The sequence below is a fragment of a genome, unplaced genomic scaffold, assembly GCF_019419815.1.
Source record: "Pyrus x bretschneideri cultivar Hongxiangsu unplaced genomic scaffold, Pyrus_bretschneideri_v1 Contig91, whole genome shotgun sequence".
In the NCBI taxonomy this organism is placed as follows: domain Eukaryota; kingdom Viridiplantae; phylum Streptophyta; class Magnoliopsida; order Rosales; family Rosaceae; genus Pyrus; species Pyrus x bretschneideri.
Genome location: NW_025999833.1, coordinates 142,012 through 164,270, shown reverse-complemented (window position 1 = coordinate 164,270; position 22,259 = coordinate 142,012). Strand labels below are relative to the sequence as shown.

The following is a 22,259-nucleotide window of genomic DNA, read 5'->3' as shown; positions in this document are numbered from 1 at the left end:
CATACCTCTGTGGTGCCAGAAGCTCGCAAATGTCATTATTCGTAGCAATTTGTAGTTGTATCATCATTTCCTGCTGGTTCCCATAGGTTCTTTCGCCAACCGTCGAAAGATGCTATCAAATTCTGTAGTACTTAGATTACACTAGTAAAACTCTAGGAATTCTTGTGTCTTCCTCAGCTGATAACCGGGTCTCAAAAAGTGTGCGCTGAAAAATCTCCTGAATGTAGCCCAAGTCATCAAAGAATTACGTGGGTGAGAACCTGTCACACTGACTTCCACTTATATCTTGCATTCCTCTGAAGAAAGTAACCAACGGTTTTGCCCATTCAGACGTTCGGCATCTCATACTCTTTAAGGTGTCCTCCATGTTTTCTAGCCAATCCTCAGCTTCCTCACAAGCTCCAACTACATTAAGCTCTGTAACGCCATGGCTACGAGCAATCTCCATATAAGTACAACTTGGCCTGTTATTCCCAGGAAGAGCATTTCATAGAGCAAAGGTCAACTATTGAATTCCTCCCATTAGACCAGAACGAGGTTGTCGAGGTACATTCCCACTAGTAGGATCCATGATTCTGACAAGAGGCAAACATGATTTAGAAGAACGAAAGATTATGATTACCAAATGGAAGAATAAAGCCCTAAGCATGCTCTAATACCAATATGAAACGCCCCGATCCCGATGTTTAGGGGACAGCGGGATGGCCACGTGCTGGTCAACACCTGAGGGTGATGCAAGCCATTTAATGAATGCAAATGCCGAGAATATATGGAGCATGCATATAAATTTCACGCGAACTACGCAATATAATATTCAAATACAAACCTTACCAAAATAATATAATAATAATATTCAGCGTCAATAAAATGATAATGATAATGCATGACATGTTTAGAGCATACATCTAATTCAAAATACAAGCAGAAGTTGTGACAGAAAGTGCCATTACAAGTGATGTCAAAAGCAGAGAGGATGGCATGATATCACTGATAGGGGAATGCCTAGTAGCTCAGATCGTATGGCTCGTTCCTATGTCTTGAAGGGGCGCAAAACAAATATGAGTGAACCAAGTTGATATATATAATACTAAAACATTTATTCATCAACATACTAATCCCCAAAGTTTACGAAAACTCAGTAGTATACTATGTAATCAGTTTTCCGAAAACCCTAGCATGCCATAAAACCTTTCATAAAACATATATTGTATATAATGTGCTAAATAGTGGTATCATAATTAACCGAAGCCACTATATCACCCGACATGTAGGCCAAATATATGAATATTTTCCGACCCGTAGGCCACTACATCACCTGACCGAAGCCAATATAAGTATCATCGCCCGTAGGCAGAATAATGACCACTGGATAAGCACAAAAACATTGAATATAATCTTTCCAACATAAGTACATATATCTCAACGGAGCTCAGTAGCTCAAACATCGTATCTCAAAACATCTTCATAGTATACAATCATCCATCATATATACTACAAAGAATATGAAAATAGATAAAGCATGGTATTCCAAAATATTTTCAGTAAAGCATGATGTCTCATAATAAATAAAATCTAATTTACTCATAAACCGTTTCATAAAACGTAACCATTAAATCATGCTTTTCATGTATGTATTTCTAATAGTAAAATATGCATTTCAGAAGGGGTCCACTCACAGATACTCCGTCGTTGAAGGGCCATACGAAATAGGAGGGATGTAAATGCTGCTAATAATTGCACCTAAGGGCATAAAGGGTCCAATTATTAAAACTCTACCATAATAATTTAATTTCTGAAAATGGACGTCATAAACGGATTTAGGACGTTGAAAAACATAAGGAGGGGACCTCAGGTACCCCCACGCGCCGCTGCAAGGTGGCGACTCTAACGGCCACGTGTGAGATAGGTCGTCGGAAAGTTCATCGGAAAAGTTGTCAGCGCGTGTGCTCCACGCGCTGGTACTGGCTGCCCTTCACGCATGCCCACGTGTAGGCTTACTCGCCGGCTGGGTCTAGGCTCCGACTGGGTTTGGGCCTTGACTTGGGGTCCTGGGCTTGGGCTTGGGGTTCTACACTTGGGCCTGGGGTTCCTAGGCTGGGTTTAGTGGGTTTGGGCCTAAGGCCCTAGTCAGCACGGCCTAAAGGCCTGGGTTCAAAGGGATTTTAGGCTTGGGTTCTAACGGGTTTTGGGCTTGAAAGCCCGGCCTAAAGCTCTGGACTAGAAGACCTGGTTTAGGGTCTTAGGTCAGGTATGACCCAGCTTTTGACGAGGGAGAAGACCGGAGCTTCCCAAGCTCCGATCGTCTTCGTTACTCAACCCTAGGGTGCGATCTAGCTATCAAATTGAAGCTTAGGAGGAGAAGAAAAGATTCGTACCTACAACACGCTGTGAGGTGGTGATGCGATAATTATACGCACACAAACTAAACCCTATTTGTGACAATTGTAGTAATGATGTAAGTAGGGATCGTTCTAACCGGGGATTAACTAGGGATGCTAAACACTTGACTCAAATAAATAAAACTAACTTTTAAAACACTAAGACAAACTAAAAGACTCAAAACAAGTTTAAAAGACTCCAAATACTCAAAAACATACAATAAGACAAATCAAATGATTAAGACTTAACAAAATAAGGGGGGGGTGATTGTGGTTGGACGAGATTAAATTAAATGGACAGAATATAATTAAAGGCAAAATGTAAATATGAATGTGATGAAAATATGGATGATGGAATAGCCAAGGGGTTCTTCTCCACACATGTTACACTTGCAATACAATATTGATTCTCAGTTGGTCTTTTGATAAGTTGTGAAACTCAACACCCCGGGTTAATTAGGTCCGCTTAAATTAACCGTCAAGTTCTCCTTAAGTCAATGAATTGGATGGGTTAGCGCAACGCAATTCACCACATTCTCCAAAAGTCCTTTACGTGAAAAGCACAATAAAGATACAATCAAAGATCATTAAGCATTATGAAAACTATAAGTATTGACGAGGCATTCGTTACTATGGAATACGCATGAAACTTATGCCAAAAATTCGTTTAACACGATTGTTTATAAGCAACCTCCACTACTTGTGAATATAAGTTCATAACGATTAGGTGAAATTCACTTATATTCTAGCGTCATATTTATGCATGAAAATTAAGCGCGCATTCTTAATAAACATTCATAAATAAGTTATCAATCAAACGGTTAAACAAATTGAATTCACAACTTATGAAATTCCAACGAAAGTTAATCAATTCATATTGCAAATATAAACATAGTTTCGAATTACCCCCTAGCTAAAGGGGGTTTAGTTCCTCATAACTTTGAAATCAAAGAAACACCTAAACATTCCAACAACTCAAACTTGAATTGTATGAACGTTTAGGCACTCTTCTCTTCCATGGTTCATACGTACAAAACAAAGAGAATTAAATTATAACTTTGAAATCAAAGAAACACCCAAACATTCCAACAACTCGAACTTGAATTGTATGAACGTTTAGGCACTCTTCTCTTCCTCTTTGTTGTGGCACAAGGTCTAAGGAGATGTTTAGGGCTTTAGGTGTATGTGGAATGGAGTGAGGAGTGGTTGGAGATGGAAGAAAAGATGCAGGAAATTGAAGTGGGACTCACGGCAATGGAAGAATGGGATGTGTTTGTGGTGTGTTGTGTATGAAATGAGATGTGAATTTAATGGGGAGTGAATGAATGCAAGGGTATTTATAGGAGTAGTGGAGGGAACATATGGCTATGTCATTTGTAGGTGAAGTAAGTGTGTGAGGTTGGTGAAGTAAGTGGAGGTTGTAGGTGAAGTAGGTGGATGTTGTAGGTGAAGTAGGTGGATGTTGTAGGTGAAGTACATGTGTTTAAATGGTTGAAATGTGTAGATGATTATGAGTGATAAGTGATAAGTGTATGATATGTTAAGTGATAAGTGAATGATTATGAAAAGTGATAAATGAATGTATGATATGATAAGTGGTGAATGATATGTGGTGAATGATAAGTGGTAGTGTTTAAGTATTTAAAATAGGGAACAAAGCCCTTCCTTGCATGGCAAGGAAGGGAGACACAAGGAAACACACGACAATGTCCTAAGGTTGCTAGGAATGTTGTTTTTGTGTTCTAAAATGCGTAGGAGTTTTCAATGATGCTCAAACATGAGGTCTTTTTAGGATTTAACTTTCCTACTTCAAGTCTTCAATTTCGTCCATCCTTTTGGCTCCAAGCATATGATATCCATTCCAATCTCTAATTTGCTCCAAAAGGCTCCAAAAGGCATCCTTTTGCATACTTTGCCCTTAGAACCTGAAAACACACAAAAGAAGCATAAAGAACTAAAATAACTAAAGAAACATAACGTAAATGTACGAGAACAAGCCATTTAAGTCGCATAAATATGCTCCTATCAAATACCCCCACACTTAGCTTTTGCTAGTCCTCGAGCAAAACAGAAAAACAAAACAAAAAGAACAAAACACAACCTACACCTTCCAACAATCGTATCAGGGACTTCCAATGCACATGACAAGTTAAAAATCATTATTCCCTCAGATTTTAGCCATCTCTACACTTAAGTACATTCTTACTCATAGTCACCACATATTATTTCACAATTAAGCATTTAAAACCATGTTTTGAATGTAGTAACATGCCTTAGAGAATTTGCTCAAATCCTTACAAGATATGCACTCGTTTTTCACACAGATTTTCTGACTACACTCCCTACACTAGGTATATGTGAGAAGATTGATGTAAACATGTAGACGAACACTCACAATTGTTATAACAAGGAAAGCATTTTCTGGAATTATTAACATGTATATGATCTCATGAATGGAATGCTACTACTTAGAATGAGAACCAGTGATTCCATAAGCTCATATCAATTCCAAACTCCACATATTGAATACATAACATCAAGATAGAAGTTGAGGGTTGTAACGGGGCTAAGGGTAATGGTTTAACAAAGAAAGGTAAAGTGAAACAAAGGTAATAGAAAGCGAAGTAATGAAATTGACACTTAAACTCACTTTTAATGGCAGAAATCAACTTTTAAACACAAGGGAAGATTCATGCAACAACTAGGGTCAAATTCACTCTTTTGGACCCTAGTTTCAATAACCAATGCTTGTGAGATCATTCTCACTTATTTTTCAACTTTTTTTTTTTATTTTTTTTTATTTTATTTTTTTTCTTTCTTTTCAACAATTTTTTTTTCTTTATTTCATTCTTTGGCCGTGCCCTATTATCTTCCCCCACACTTATTTTCTGCAGTATATTGATCAAAAGGAGTTCATTCTAAGTCATGCTTCACTATCCTTTAAGAACAAGGGGTTAACAAAGAAAATAAGCTTGAAAAGGCTCAAAAGGGGTAATCCTACAATACATGTGAAAAGGGATAGGCTTTTTGGCTTTGGCTTGACTAACAACTTCATCTTATTGTATGTTATGCAATCAATATCATGCTTTGAATGAAACGGATATAAGTTCTAGCATTTAGTTCTATCATGATACAATTGCATTCTAAGTAGTAACCAAGCAAGGAATAATGAGATCATGCAACGACTTTTAGAAAACAAGAAATCACAGATTATACTCTCCAAAGAACGTTATAGGCTCAAGTCTCTCAGGGTTGTAGCGTTTGTTTGAGTTCCTTCCTTCAAGCATGTTACAAAAACGAAATTTTCTTTTATGATTGCATGTGAAGTCATACATTATAACCATAACCAAGCATATACCAAGAGTATATCAAACTTTCATCCATGTTTATAACTCTTTTTAACAGTCATGCAATTACAAACCAAATCCTCATTATTGTGTTGGAAGGTACCCTAAGACACAAACACACAAAAACGACTCAAAACACTCTTTTTAGGCTTTTCAAAACAATTTTTTTCAAATTTTTATGGTATTTTCGGAGTTATAAAAACAAAACATACTAAAACACTCTAAAACAACTTAAAAACACCTTAAAACAGTAAGGAACAACATTTGAAGTTATCGGCGATAAAATCCCACGAATTTGCATTAACAACATTAGTTACCCCCCCACACTTAAATCAAACATTGTCCTCAATGTTTTAAGCTTAAAATCATACAAAGCATAAGTAAACACACAAAAAGCATTTAAACATACTAAACATGGCAGAATGTAAATAACAAAGAGAAGAGTTTAGAGACGCAAATCTGGTTGTGGAATGTAAATTCCATCTTCTCCTTGTTGATTTCATTGAGGCTTGATGTTGTTGATTCCACAGGGGTTCCTCCCATCGTTGATTTTCCTTTGTGCTACTCTTGAACTGGGCAGCAGGATTCTTTTGGTCTCCCCCGAAGGTCTGAGCTTACTCCTTTGGTCTGTTTCTTTGTTCAATCTTTCCAATTCGTATTGAAAAGGGTTGGAGGATAACTCAGCCTAAGTTTGTCTCCACATGCTTCAATGTATCATTTTCCCTTGCCTTGCTTGCTCCCCTTGCAGAAGTGGTCTCTTCTCTGGAAGTGTATCAACCGTTGAAGATGACTACTCGAGAGCAACGCTAGGTAAGCAATCAGGAATGGATTCCAGGCAGTCGGTTCCAGAACAGAAGACTGACTCCAAGTGCCTCTGATTGCTTTCGTTTACTTTGCCATGCGAGTAATAACAAGGACAAAGGAAAGGACAGGGAAAGAACATGATATGAGATACTTTTGCTTTAGACCTTGATGATATGAGATACCTTTGCTTTGAAGAAGCGGTGAATGAATCAGCACATGCTTCAATCCGCCGTTTCCTCCTGGGTCATATGTACTCCAGTCATCTGGTATCATCTTTGGGGAAGAAGAAAGAATTGAGTATTTCGAAAGGCTTTGCGGCCTCAGAGGTGAGGAAGAGCTGGGCATTTTCTTCAGGTCTGCTTTGCCAAAAAAAAAATGAAGGTCGACATATATAGAGATAATAGCAAGTGGTGGTACTGTTCTTTTACCCTTGTCGACAAACGTTTTGATCCCGCAAATCCAGCTTTTTGAAATAGTGGCGCCTCTTCGATCTTTGAAGACGCCTCTTCGATTTCTGAGCAGGCGCCCCTTCGCTTTGTGAACGACACGTAGTAGTGCGGATGCGGCTCCGTTTTGACAAAGCTGCACGCGTTTTCTGAAAAGCAGAGAAAGCGTCGCCGAACTTTGCGCTTGTCGGCTAAAGATGTGTAGTTGCGATGATGGCTTCCACGTTTTGTCTGAAAAGAAGAAATCTTTTGACAAAGTTTGAACGCGTCTTCTGAAAAGCCGAGAAAGCGTCGCCTAACTTACGCCGGAAAATCCGGCTCTTTGAATCGGTGGACGCGTCGCTTTGGCTTTTTATAGAGCTATCGATCACCGCCAACAACACACTCTGAAGATTTCCCATTCTTGAAAATCGACTCTGGCCCTTTGAAATTTAACTCCATCCCTTCTTTTTGAACACTTTTGAAAAATGGCAAACTCATCGAACCTTAGCTTGGAATTGAGCCTTAGCAGTGATACGGGCGCGCCGCGTCAAGGTAACGTATGGCGCCCTTCTTTCTTATCTTCTAACGGTCTTCTTACAGGTGAAGACTCCGTGATGCAGGACGCCACAACAGCTACAATAGTAGCTAGGAACCTCCTCACTCCAAAAGATAGTAGGCTGCTGTCAGGACGGTCCGATGAGTTGGCCGTTCAAGAATCCCTCACACTTAGTGTTCAGTGTGCGAGTTCTGTGTCCAACATGGGCCAACGCCTGCTTGCCCGCTCCCGTCAGGTGGAATCATTGATGGCAGAGGTGGAAAGTCTCAAGCAGGAGATCAAACTGCTTAAGTACGAGAATAGAAGTTTGCACGTGCTTGCCAACAACTATTCGACGGGTATGAAGAGGAAGCTTGATGAGCTACAAGAATCCAATGGTCGGATGCAAAGTGACCGTCAAACTGACCGTCAAAGGCTTGCGGCTTACTTCCAGAGGCACATATTTCCGGGCTCATCCAGCGTTTGGCCAAGTATTGAGGCCTCTTCTTTGATGCCTCCTGCTCCGATACCTTCCGCCCCGATGCCTTCCGCCTCGATGCCTTCTGCTCCGATGCCTTCCGCATCTATGCCTCCTGCTTCTAGAGTTTTGCCCAGTAGTGGGGCTTCAAGTAAACGCCCTTTGTGAAGGCTCCATCTTTCTTTGTTTAGCAGTGCCTATCAATAAACCAAACATTTTCTCAATGTTACAATCATAGACTCACACAATTAATAAACAAACAAACAATAACAACTAAACAACCTAACAAGGCAGAAACGAAATAGCAACAAAGAGAAGAGTTTTTAGGAATCTGGAATTGGAGTGCTTTCTAAGTCTTCCTTTGTTGAATGCATGGGTTGCCTCCCAAGTAGCGCTTTCTTTTACGTCTTGCAGCCGGACGGTACCTCCGTTTAAGCTTGACTAGGTTCCACGGCATGGAGGGGTACTTACCTCAATGGACAGAAGTTGTTCATCCGGAAACGTCTCAGAAATGGGGAGGGATTCTTCTTCACGCACCAATCTACTCAAGTGGTCAGCCACCACGTTTTCACAACCTTTCTTGTCCCTAATTTCAATATCGAACTCTTGAAGTAGGAGCATCCAACGAATGAGCCTTGGTTTGGCCTCCTTTTTGGTGAAAAGATACTTCAAGGCTGCATGGTCAGTGAAAACAATTACTTTAGTGCCAATAAGATATGATCTAAACTTATCTAAAGCAAATACAACCGCCAAGAGTTCTTTTTCGGTTGTAGAATAATTCAATTGAGCATCATTTAAAGTGCGGGAAGCATAATAAATAACATGTGACTGTTTATTTTTCCTTTGACCCAAAACAGCTCCTAATGCATAATCGGAAGCATCGCACATAAGCTCGAAATGTAGGCTCCAATCCGGTGGAACAATGATGGGTGCCGTGGTCAACAACTCCTTAAGTAGGTTGAATGATGCCGTGCACTCCTTGGTGAATTCAAACGTCACGTCTTTTTGTAGGAGACGGCAAAGAGGTTGTGCAACCTTTGAGAAATCCTTGATAAACCTACGATAGAATCCTGCATGGCCAAGAAAAGAACGAACCTCTCTAACCGAAGTTGGAGAGGGTAAATGACGTACAAGATCTATTTTCGATTTATCAACCTCAATACCGTTTTCAGAGACTATATGCCTTAAAACTATGCCTTGTTTAACCATAAAATGACATTTTTCCCAATTCAAAACAAGGCTAGTTTCCATGCATCTTTTCAAGATTAAAGTAAGATTGTGCAAGCAATCATCAAATGAGTCCCCAAAAACACTAAAATCATCCATAAATACTTCAATTATCTTTTCAACATAATCGGAGAATATACTTACCATGCATCGTTGGAAAGTGGCCGGTGCATTGCATAAACCAAACGGCATACGACGATATGCAAAAGTGCCAAATGGACAAGTAAAGGTGGTCTTTTCTTGATCATCCGGCGCTATGACAATTTGATTATATCCCGAATAACCATCAAGAAAGCAATAAAAAGAATGACCGGCTAACCTTTCAAGCATTTGATCGATGAATGGCAAAGGGAAGTGATCTTTCCTTGTTGCCGTATTTAGCTTCCTATAGTCAATGCACACCCTCCAACCGGTTTGAATGCGTGTAGGCACAAGTTCATCTTCTTCATTTTTCACCACCGTGACTCCGGACTTCTTGGGAACCACTTGGACCGGTGAAACCCAACAACTATCCGAGATGGGATAGATGACGCCACAATCAAGCAATTTGATGATTTCCTTCTTCACTACTTCCATCATTGGTGGGTTGAGTCGACGTTGGGCTTCCCTTGATGGTTTGGCGCCTTCTTCCATGAGAATTCGATGCATGCACGTGGTAGGACTTATACCCTTGATGTCGGCCAAAGTCCACCCTATGGCCGTCTTGTGCTCTTTGAGAACCCTCACCAACTTCTCCTCCTCTTGTGTCGTGAGTGATGAAGCTATAATGACGGGCAATGTGTCTTGCTCGCCCAAAAACACATACTTCAAGTGATTTGGCAATGGTTTGAGCTCAAGTGTAGGTGGTTGTTCTATAGAAGGAAACAACTTATTAGTTGAAATTGGAATTGAAATTGGACAAGGGGACTTACCTTGGAGCCGTGGTAATGACTCTAGGGCTGCCACGGTCTCAATTACATCTTCATCAAAGGCCACGGCATGGGTGTTCAATTGTGTGCCGTGGTTTGTTATGGTGACATCCATGTGATCCTTCATTTCTATGCCATTTGTAATGACCGTTTCAAGTGCATCGCCATGTAATTGATCAAAGTGTGCCTGCGCCAAAGAATCAAGAATATCAATAGAGAAACATGAGTGATCATCATTAGGAAATCTCATAGTTTCAGAAATATTAAAATCAATCACTTCCCCATCGAATTCCATTGTTAAAGTGCCTTTAAACACGTCTATCTTAGTTCGGGCCGTCTTCATGAATGGCCTCCCAAGAAGAATCGGCAAGGATGGAGCATGGGTGGTTTCCTCCATTTCAAGGACATAGAAATCCGCCGGGAAGATCAAATCATTCACCTGCACTAAGACATCTTCCAATACGCCCTTTGGATAGGCATTAGATCTATCGGCCAACTGAATAATCACACCATCATTTTTCAATTCACCAAGGTTCATTGAAGCATAAATAGAGTATGGCATGACGTTAATTGAAGCTCCTAAGTCTAACATAGCATGTTCGAACTTAGTTTGACCAATAATACAAGGGATTGTAAAGCTACCTGGATCTTTGCACTTTGGTGGTAACTTTCTTTGTAAAACAGCGGAAACGTTCTCACTTACCCTTACTACCTCTTTATGTGACGCCCTCTTCCTTGTAGTGCACAATTCCTTCAAGAACTTAGCGTATTTGGGCACTTGCTTTATGGCATCTAGGAGCGGGATATTGACTTGAACTTTCCGAAAGGTCTCTAGAATGTCCTTCTCGGCTTCTTCCTTTTTTGATTGCCTAAACCTGCTAGGAAAGGGCACGTTTAGTGGAATAGAACTTGTCAAAGTCGAGTTTGGACTTACCTTAAGTGTGTTGAACGGTTTTGGCACAACAGGGGGCTGCGGCAAAGTTTCTTTCACCCTTGCCGTGGCCTTTATTCCTTGTTCCTCCTCTTCTTGCAGCAACATGTCCTCTTCTTGACTTGTTTTGGACGGCTTTGAGGTGGTTCCGACCTCCTTACCACTTCTCAACATGATTGCCTTGGCAGATTCGAACCCTCCCTTTGGATTGACAATGGTTGAGCTAGGGAGCTTGCCTTGTTCTCTAATTTGCCCCATAAACTCGGCAATTTGACCCATTTGCTTCTCCAAATTATCCACCCGTTTGTCTTGGATTTGTCTCTCTTTATTTTGAGTTTGTACTTCCTGCGTCAAAGTAGTAAGTAACTTAACAACTTGATCATTATCCAAAGACATACCTGAGGTTGTTGGGGCAGATTGCACTTGGTTTTGATTGGGGATGAATGGCTTTGTATAAAAGCCCGGTGGTTGCTGCCTAAATCCTCCTTGTTGTTGGGGTTGTTGAGGATCCCGCCATTTGAAATTTGGATGGTCCCTCCACCCCGGATTGTAGGTATTAGAGTATGGATCATGGCGTGGTTGATTTTGGTTCCCAAAACCCACGGCATTGGCAGATTCCCAACCTCCATTCTCTATTAACTGAGGGCACGTCTCTGATGGATGCCTTTGCATTGAACACACGCCACACACTTGGTTTTCTTGTGGTTTTGACCCCTTGATAACCTGAGACATGAGAGAAGTAAGATTAGCCAATTGTGACTGAATATCAGAAATTGCATTTACCTCATTCACACTTTGTTGTCGTGGCCCCTCTCTTTGTCCAACACCTTCATATTGTTGAGCGTTGTGTGCTCGGTTGGCAATTAGAGCTTTGGCATCCATTAGATTCTTGTCCACTAATGCACCACCCGCCGAAGCATCTAGCATTTGACGTTCCATGGGAAGGAGTCCCTCGTAGAAATATTGAATGAGCAGCTCCTCCTTCATCTGGTGCTGTGGGCATGAAGCAACAAGTGATTTAAAACGTTCATAATAAGATGGGAACGACTCACCTTGATTTTGTTGAATGCCACTAATTCGTTTCCTCAAGAGAATGATTTTTGCAGTGGGAAAGAATTTCTCTAAGAATGCACGTTTCATACTTTCCCAAGAATTGACAGTTCCAGGAGACAATTCAAACAACCAATCTTTGGCCTTGTCCATAAGTGAGAATGGGAAGGCCTTCATCTTCAAAATACTCCCATCAACGTTGATGGGTGTCATACATGAGCAAACTACCTCAAATTCCTTAAGATGTTTGTTAGGATCTTCCATGGACAACCCATGGAATTTAGGAATATGATGTAATAAACTAGACTTAAGTTCAAATTCTTCTGTCTTACCTTCAGCTGCCGTAGGGTATTGTATGCATAAAGGAGCGGCATTGCCCATACCTGAGGCAGAGAGCTCCTTGATGGTCCGATTGTCCACTGCCATGGTTGGTACTTCTTCTTTAAATTCAGGTTCGGGACTAGGAGGATTAGATGCTTGTGATTTCTTTTTCCTTCTCAAAGTCCTCTCGAAATCACCGTCAAAGTCGGAGATATTCTCACGAACAGGTTGTGAGCTACGGGTCATAAACTAGTACCTACACACAAGAGTAAACAAGATAAGTAATCAACTTAATAGACTTGGCAAAAAAAAACAAAACACATACACACGGTGCAAAAAAAAAAATTAAAACAAAACAGAAATTAAACAATTTAAACAAGACTCAAGATAAGGGATTAGCAAATTTGCCAATCCCCGGCAACGGCGCCAAAATTTGATGCGATAATTATACGCACACAAACTAAACCCTATTTGTGACAATTGTAGTAATGATGTAAGTAGAGATCGTTCTAACCGGGGATTAACTAGGGATGCTAAACACTTGACTCAAATAAATAAAACTAACTTTTAAAACACTAAGACAAACTAAAAGACTCAAAACAAGTTTAAAAGACTCCAAATACTCAAAAACATACAATAAGACAAATCAAATGATTAAGACTTAACAAAATAAGGGGGGGTGATTGTGGTTGGACGAGATTAAATTAAATGGACAGAATATAATTAAAGGCAAAATGTAAATATGAATGTGATGAAAATATGGATGATGGAATAGCCAAGGGGTTCTTCTCCACACATGTTACACTTGCAATACAATATTGATTCTCAGTTGGTCTTTTGATAAGTTGTGAAACTCAACACCCCGGGTTAATTAGGTCCGCTTAAATTAACCGTCAAGTTCTCCTTAAGTCAATGAATTGGATGGGTTAGCGCAACGCAATTCACCACATTCTCCAAAAGTCCTTTACGTGAAAAGCACAATAAAGATACAATCAAAGATCATTAAGCATTATGAAAACTATAAGTATTGACGAGGCATTCGTTACTATGGAATACGCATGAAACTTATGCCAAGAATTCGTTTAACACGATTGTTTATAAGCAACCTCCACTACTTGTGAATATAAGTTCATAACGATTAGGTGAAATTCACTTATATTCTAGCGTCATATTTATGCATGAAAATTAAGCACGCATTCTTAATAAACATTCATAAATAAGTTATCAATCAAACGGTTAAACAAATTGAATCCACAACTTATGAAATTCCAACGAAAGTTAATCAATTCATATTGCAAATATAAACATAGTTTCGAATTACCCCCTAGCTAAAGGGGGTTTAGTTCCTCATAACTTTGAAATCAAAGAAACACCTAAACATTCCAACAACTCAAACTTGAATTGTATGAACGTTTAGGCACTCTTCTCTTCCATGGTTCATACGTACAAAACAAAGAGAATTAAATTATAACTTTGAAATCAAAGAAACACCCAAACATTCCAACAACTCGAACTTGAATTGTATGAACGTTTAGACACTCTTCTCTTCCTCTTTGTTGTGGCACAAGGTCTAAGGAGATGTTTAGGGCTTTAGGTGTATGTGGAATGGAGTGAGGAGTGGTTGGAGATGGAAGAAAAGATGCAGGAAATTGAAGTGGGACTCACGGCAATGGAAGAATGGGATGTGTTTGTGGTGTGTTGTGTATGAAATGAGATGTGAATTTAATGGGGAGTGAATGAATGCAAGGGTATTTATAGGAGTAATGGAGGGAACATATGGCTATGTCATTTGTAGGTGAAGTAAGTGTGTGAGGTTGGTGAAGTAAGTGGAGGTTGTAGGTGAAGTAGGTGGATGTTGTAGGTGAAGTAGGTGGATGTTGTAGGTGAAGTACATGTGTTTAAATGGTTGAAATGTGTAGATGATTATGAGTGATAAGTGATAAGTGTATGATATGTTAAGTGATAAGTGAATGATTATGATAAGTGATAAATGAATGTATGATATGATAAGTGGTGAATGATAAGTGGTAGTGTTTAAGTATTTAAAATAGGGAACAAAGCCCTTCCTTGCATGGCAAGGAAGGGAGACACAAGGAAACACACGACAATGTCCTAAGGTTGCTAGGAATGTTGTTTTTGTGTTCTAAAATGCGTAGGAGTTTTCAATGATGCTCAAACATGAGGTCTTTTTAGGATTTAACTTTCCTACTTCAAGTCTTCAATTTCGTCCATCCTTTTGGCTCCAAGCATATGATATCCATTCCAATCTCTAATTTGCTCCAAAAGGCTCCAAAAGGCATCCTTTTGCATACTTTGCCCTTAGAACCTGAAAACACACAAAAGAAGCATAAAGAACTAAAATAACTAAAGAAACATAACGTAAATGTACGAGAACAAGCCATTTAAGTCGCATAAATATGCTCCTATCAGGTGGCCAGAGTCGGCAGGAGTTTAGCTTGAAATCCACGGGGCTCATTGAAGTCTAAGCCCTTGCACCAGTTCCCTTGGTGCTACCTTCTTGGTCTTGGGTTCGAGGGTTGGTGTTTGTGGGTCGTGGGTTCGAAGGTTGGTGTGTGTGTGTCATCAGAGGGGTGAGAGCACAAAGAGAGACATCTGTGAGAGGGAGAGAAAGTACTTAGGGGAGAGAAGAGAGAAGTAGAGAAAGAAAAGAGGGAGGGGGAGTTGCCAGATGGCAATCAAAGAGAGTGGGAGAGTTAGGAGGAAATCTAAAAAGGGGATCCGGATTGGGTAGAGGATAGGGGACAAAAATCCTAAGTGGGTCCTATGGTTCACAAATTAATAACGTAAAGAACGAAACACAAAAATATCTGGAAACGTTCGATGTTCGAACGTAGAATCTTCGTTATAAATCCGAATCTATTCGCGCCTACGCGTTCGTGGCTATAATTACGTTAAGAATAAATTAGAAAAAGTAAAACTACACGTTTCAACGAGACGGTCAAACTAAGTCAACTCAAGGGCAAAATGGTAATTTCATAAGTCCGTAAATATGAAAATATACTAAATTTGGGATGGGGTTTCACAAATATGTTACTTGATACACAATTGGTGATTCGGTACATTTGAAAGACTAAATGATCTCCGATTTAAATGATTTTTGCAGAGCTGAACTTCGAATGAAGATTAAAAAGTTGACGATTCCGATTATGAAATTTGTACAGTGAAAATACGTTACTTGTAAGTTGAGTTGTGAAATTATCACCTCAAGGGAGAATGTAAGTATTATTCTTTTTACATCCCCTTAATTCTTAATATAGGAAATTGGAGCAATTGTTTATAATTAAATTGTGGATTTGGTCCACAAAAATAAAAGTTCATAAAATTTACAAAATGTGGAGTATTAGTTCTTTTGTGCTGACTTTGAAAATTTTCATTAGTGTGTTGATGTTGAGTATCTGGGCTCCATATTTAGTTGATGGAGATGCCTTAAGGCTTAAAAGAATTCTTTCTTTTTTTTGGTGGGCGCGGGAGGGGGGGGGGTGGGGGGTTGGGTTTTGATTTAAAGTAATTAAAAAAAAAAGAAAAAGAAAAATGAAGTAAGTAACAACTCCATAGGTGGGGTTGTTTATGTAATTTTACCATTTTATCTCTGATACAAAATGTGTACCTAAGCAAAGGGCATTGTTAGGCATTTAAAATGCTTCACCAACTATGCCTTCTTTTATATAGAGGGAAGAGAAGAGACACCATTATAATAGCACAACAATAAATAAACAAATAAATTTTATATTTTTGTTCCTCTCTCTAGGCTCACACCTTTTTCCCTTTCCACAACTTCCCAACCTACACCCTTCTCCGCCACTTTTGGCTACTTTCAATTGCAATCGATTAATCAAAGCTCAGGATTCTCTCTTTTTCATTTTCTTTTTCAACTCTAGCAGCTAACAATTATGCTCGTGCATTTTGGTCGTTGCGGGTGAAGGTGACGAAGAGAGAATGGGAAGTTGTAGCCTCGTGGGTGCATAATTTGTATTTTACTTTGTTTTAAAAAATGAATTTAATTACAATTTGTAAATCTCATTTCATGTCACGTAAGAAAAATAAATGAAAAACAAGAAGAGTTGAAATTAAGGATTAATGCTCCATATTTTGTCAAGTTTAAAAACCAAATCTAATTGTTGTAAATGGAGGTGTGAATGCTTATTGTAATAAGCAACAATGTATGATAAAAACATTTACAACATCGTCAAAGAGAGTTGGTTTGGTAGGTTTGTAAGACATTTTGCCTATAAAAGATTGAAAAATAAAAGAAAGAAGAGAAGTGAGAAACATATGGCGGAAAGGAAAGAAAAGAGGAAAGGAAGAGAGAAAAGAAAGAAGAGAGAGAAAGAAAGGAAAGGAAGAAAGAGAATCAGATTAAAATACCAGTAAGTTAGGCTAGAGAGAAGAGAGAAAATAATGAGTTATTTTGTAATCCTATTATCCTATTTTGAAGACATAGACACATTTACCGAATATCGTAAATATTATATTATATTTATTTTATAGTTCACTGCACTCATATTCTCAATTTCAGCAATGAATTTTTTGAGTTAAAAGGTCCAAAATTACAATTGATTAATAGTGTTCAGTCAGCCGTCGCCGACTCGCCGCCTTTATTATTTTATTCGAGCCCTTCCCAACTCCCTCTTCGGACTTTTAACGAACACCTCGTCTGCTCTGCGCATATTTCTCAACCTCTATTTGTACCAATGCTGAGGGCTTTTCCTGCCCTTTCCCGCCTGCCCATTCCCTCTTTCCCCATAAGTAATAAGACCACGTAACGTCAATGCTTCACTTTTACCTTCTTCTCCCTTTTCTTCTTCTTCATCTTCTTTTTGTATTCTTTTTCCTCTGACTAATTTGTAATTTTATTGGGTGCTTTTCGCAGAAGTGCTTTTAGCAGAATGAGCTCAACCCCATCACCAAAATGCCCAAAATTTATTCCTGTGGAAGAGAGTAAGATCTGCTCAATAAGCAAAGTTGATGGTAATCCCTTTTACCCTTTGTTTTCATTTCATTATTTTGTATTTGTTTTGGGCATTGACTTTTTGGACATTGTTTTATAAGGTTCGTAAAAAATTGCTGTAAGCTTCTCTATATGATTGTGATTTTGCAGGTATCAGGTTTAGTCTTGTGTCATATAACATTTTGGCTCAGGTATGAATGACTATCACACTTAATTTTCTGACAATTTCCGATTTCGTGCTTAATTGACCGTGTTTTAGTTTTTGCCTTTTGGGGTTTATTATATGAATCGGTATTCGATTATCGCTTTGTATCCACAAAGAAGTGTATGAAATAATAATGAACTTTTATTTAACTAAACGGAAATTACATGTTACAACTGAATCCAGCTTCCTTTTATCTTTCTATGCCAATGTGATTGTTTGTTTTCTATGTTTTGTGATCATTAATGAAGTGAATGTGTTGATTATATGCAATGTTGCCCATATTATCTTTGTATTTTTTCATTAAATGATATGTTTAGTGTTAATAGTAAATTTAATTTTCTTGTATTTTGCTTCAGTTGGTTCTATTATAATGTTATTCTGTAATATTTCCTAATTCATTTGATGTTGAGGAAGTACTTTACAAGTTACATATCGGAATATGAATTCCTTGTGAATGTTATTTTTATATTTTTACCCTTTGTCTAAAATATCTCTCTATTTTTTGTATTTGCAGGTGTACGTAAAGAGCTCTTTGTTTCCACACTCTCCATCCTCCTGTCTCAGGTATAATGTAAATCATAACTTAAGCATTTTGTGAATAAGTTGCTCGATTGTTAGCTTATATTGATATAAGTAGTCTCTATTACTAGTTGTTCCATTTAATTGGCGCAACATTAGGATAGTTGTTCCATTTAATTGGCGCAACATTAGGATAATGTTGGCTTATAGTGATGCATAGCATGTAAGCTAACCTGCTATGAACATGGAATTATAAGCAGGAACTTGGACCTATGTATCAGATAGTCTGTTGGTTTGGTTTGTTGTCTACAACATGTAAAGTAAGTTTTGGCATGCCCAGACGGTACATCAGTACACTGCATGTGTCTACAACATACTTTTTACCTTTTTACCCATCTAATTTTGTGATGTCAATTACCTTCTTCTGATGTTTGGCTGGATTGCTTAGTAATATTCTACACATTGAGCAAAGTTCCAGGAGAAATAGATGAGTTTTTCCCTTTTTGGTAATGTTTTCTTCTGCATGCTATATAAAGTCTTTCACATGTGAGTTTTTCCCTTTATGTTTGGAAATGTGCTTACCATAGGTGGAAAGCTCGCTCGCAGGCCATTTTGAGTGTTGTAAAGAACCTTGGAGCTGACTTTTTCTGTCTACAGGTTTCCTTTTATGTTCTTTGTTATATTTTTCTGCTTTTCTTGAAAGGGGAGATAAATAGTTTCTTTGCCATTTATATAACCTGTTGTTTTGAACAATATAAAATTCTTTCCAGGAAGTTGATGAGTATGACAGCTTTTACAAAGGAAATATGGAGAGCAATGGATATTCTAGTACGTATATTCAGAGAAGTGGGCAAAAGCGTGATGGATGTGGAATTTTTTATAAACACGAAATGTAGGTTAAAAATCGACTCCTTTTCCCAGTTTAATGTGCATAATTTACATACTTACTGACTAGAATGAGCCATCAAGAAAAATATGAAAATAATAAAGAACAAGTATTTAACATCTAACAACACCAAGTAAGGAGCAAGTCTTAGCCTCTTCAAAGTGTTGTTAGACATTGTGGGTAATCGGTGCTGGAAAATAACAAGGAGAAGGGTTCAATTTCAGGATAGATGCTTGAGAACACAAAGTGGCTTGTTTAGCCCGTTGAAATACTTGTGGCTTCCGCTAGGAGATAATCACGGGTAGGTTGGGATCTGGTGGCAGAGAAAGTGAAAAAGATTATTGGAAGATTGTAAGAAAGAATTCCTCTCAAGAGGAGGTAGGTTGACTTTGATTGATTTGGTTTTAAGCTGCTTACTAACCTACTGGCACTGTGTTTTTAAAATTCCAGCACAAGTACCCAATAGAATAGAGCAATTGATGAGGAATTTGTGTGACAAGGTTTTGAGTAAGGTTTTGGTAAAGAGAAATAAGGCAGTGCTTGGAAAATGGCTAAGGACATTTCAGCTGGTGAGGTTTTTCTGTATGACATGATGTCATTAGAAACAGTTATGAGGTAGACAGGAATTTAAAGGGATTCTAATCCAGTGATACAAGTTTCATTTTATCACCCTTTGGAAAGACATTTAGCAAGGTCTGAACTTTTTTTGTGTCTTGCTGTCTTTTTAGTGGTGGATAATGGAGTTTTTGGGACGAGAGTTGGCAGTGGAAACTTTGTTCATGACTTTTCAATGTCTCTACAGATTGGTAATATTGCAGTAATATAGCATACTGTTCCTATAGTTAGAATGTGGTCAGTTTGTTCCTTTCTTTATAATGGGATGTAGGTCTCCACAGAAACTTGAGAGCGAATTTCAACTTGCAAAGGCCACTTCTTTGCCCCCAGTGACGTATCATGTGCATAGGAGTTCAAATTTTTGTGTAGTGTTATTGGAAAGGAACAAAAGGATTTTAAAGATTTTAGAGGGGAGCAGCACTAGGCTCCCGACTGCATTTTGGTCTTTGATTGCTTCTGAGTCTTGGGAAATTGCATTTCTTTTCGGTGCTACCTTTGCAGATTGGAAAGCTGTTCTTATCTAGATATTATGGTTTTTGTTGTATGTTAGCTAGAGCTTGATCCATTAGTTAGTTGCTTGTATTTAGTGGATACCCTATCCACACAATTTTAGTTGTTTTCTTTGTTTAATAGAGTTTTGTTTCTTATCAAAATTAAAAACTTTAATCCGAAGCGACTAAACCGTCCCGTTCATGTCGTGGACTCATATGAAATGGCAAAACCCATAGCATTGTCTCTGCATTGGCATATAGATATCGGGACAAATTTGGATAATTTCTTTCCAATTTTTTTTAAACTTTGCAGCAGAGCGTTACCTATTTAAATCTATTTCAAATTTAATGCACGGCTATCTTAATTGCCGGTTTAATTGTCCTTCATCCTTCAGGGCAGATTTGGTGTTGGAGGAGAAAATAGAATACAATGATCTTGTAAACTCAATTAAAGATGGAAATATACCCGGTGATGATAAAACAAATGATAAGAAAGCCACAGGAAATGAAGATGCCGGATCCAAAAATGGTAACTTCCATGCTGTTTTAATATCTAATCTGTTGCTGACTTCATGTTGCTAATGGTGTACCGTCTCAAATGTTTAAAATGTTAGAATCTTGATTTATGCTAATGCATAGCTATGTCTTTAATTTCAAGTATTTAGAGGAACTCATTCATTTGCAACTTTATCTATGTTCTTATTGTTGGTGACATTTTAAATACTTTTTCCCATCTGCTCTGTGTTTTTTTCTATTGGTGTTATTAATCTTGATCATAGCTTCCTTATGTCTTGATACAGTTTTCTCCACAGAACTAAAGATTTGGTTGACTGTGACATTTTCTTCACTCTTTTCAGGTTCAATAGTAGAGACCACTCAGGATCGTGGAGATCCTAATGATCCTCGTGTCAGACTAAAACGTGATTGTGTTGGAATTATGGCAGCATTCAAGTTAAAACATCCTTGTAATCATTTTGTTATTGTGGCAAACACACATCTTTACTGGTAAAGTTGTTTGTTATTATATTGTTAGTTTCCTACTATTTTATGCGGTGTTGTGTTTATGCTTCTTGCCTATAGACGTGTGGTTTATATTTTATTTGTTCAAATTGTTAAGGACATTGATGTTTATGCTTCAGGGATCCTAGCTGGGCAGACGTTAAGCTTGCACAAGCTAAATATCTTCTATCACGTTTGGCTCAATTTAAAACATTAGTATCCGACAGATTTGAGTGCACTCCTTCATTGATTGTGGCTGGTGACTTCAATTCAGTTCCCGGGGATAAGGTCTGATGCCCTCAAATTTCTTAATATTCACCTACTTTACTCTTGTACTGGTTTGGTTTGCATTGTTTCGGATTCTTCAGGTTTTGTCTTAGTCCACTAGGGGACCTGGTGCATGCAAAATACTTCCCCCAGTTCTAACTTCTCTTGTATTCCAGGTTTACCAGTACCTTATTTCAGGCAACTCTTCATCTGCACCAACAATGGATATTCTAGAAGATCTGCCTATTCCCTTGTGCAGCACCTATGCTTATACACGAGGTGAACCGCCATTTACAAATTGCACCCCTGGATTCACTGGTACACTTGATTATATATTCTTTTCCCCTTCTGACCACATAAAACCAGTCAGTTTTCTTGAGCTTCCGGGACCGGATTCCTCTGATGTGGATGGTGGATTACCAAACCTCTTTCACCCAAGTGATCATTTACCAATTGGTGTGGAATTTGAGATATCCAGAGAATAGATTTCTTTTCTGACCAAAAAAAAAACAATAAATTACTTGATACGGAAAGTAACGTTTGGGTCCTTTAAAGTTTTGTTTTGCATTTTTAGGTTTATGCTTCTTATTTTCTAAACCTCGTGTTGTATAATTAACACTGAACTGCACATTTCATCGCCTAAGAGGGAAAGAGAAACGATTGGAGACTGATTGGTTTCGGCTACGCATAGGAGTTGGGCGGCCATGATAGGTTAGCTGAATTGATTAGTGTTATGAAGTGAATGGAAGAAAGTTACAATGTCTTATTTACGTATAAGGTGACTGAATGGGTGGTGGGGAAGATTGAAGACTGAGGACGAAGAATTGAATGTCAAGCGTATAGCGCGAGCTTGTAATTAAGTAAGGTATTAAAGTGATTGGTTGTGTAGAGATTAAGGCAA

At 38.5% G+C, this 22,259-nt stretch overlaps 1 protein-coding gene across 5 annotated transcripts; it reads left to right on the top strand.

The window, feature by feature from the left end:
• The first annotated feature begins 16,710 nt into the window (after positions 1-16,710).
• Positions 16,711-22,025, top strand: LOC103931121 (carbon catabolite repressor protein 4 homolog 4). Of its 5 annotated transcripts, none has more exons than XM_048576848.1 (10): positions 16,711-16,826; positions 17,299-17,396; positions 17,527-17,567; positions 18,096-18,145; positions 18,688-18,757; positions 18,871-18,992; positions 20,488-20,621; positions 20,950-21,097; positions 21,232-21,379; positions 21,535-22,025. In XM_048576848.1, exons 2-10 carry the CDS (start codon positions 17,315-17,317, stop codon positions 21,841-21,843), a joined length of 1,104 nt encoding a protein of 367 aa, XP_048432805.1. In that variant the 5' UTR covers positions 16,711-16,826; positions 17,299-17,314; the 3' UTR covers positions 21,844-22,025. The 5 variants fall into 5 exon arrangements, with proteins under 5 accessions (XP_048432805.1, XP_009338807.2, XP_009338806.2 ...); XM_009340531.3 differs by lacking the exon at positions 16,711-16,826 and adding an exon at positions 16,960-17,187 and having other exon boundaries at positions 17,302-17,396; XM_009340530.3 differs by lacking the exon at positions 16,711-16,826 and adding an exon at positions 16,962-17,187.
• Positions 22,026-22,259: the final 234 nt, after the last annotated feature.

Excerpts from the sequence above, each read along its gene's own strand:
- LOC103931121 (XM_009340530.3), top strand. The coding sequence starts at position 17,120 with ATGCTGAGGGCTTTTCCTGCCCTTTCCCGCCTGCCCATTCCCTCTTTC. Across the intron at positions 18,758-18,870 it reads CTGACTTTTTCTGTCTACAG|GAAGTTGATGAGTATGACAG; the intron begins GTTTCCTTTTAT and ends AATTCTTTCCAG. Across the intron at positions 20,622-20,949 it reads AGATGCCGGATCCAAAAATG|GTTCAATAGTAGAGACCACT; the intron begins GTAACTTCCATG and ends CACTCTTTTCAG.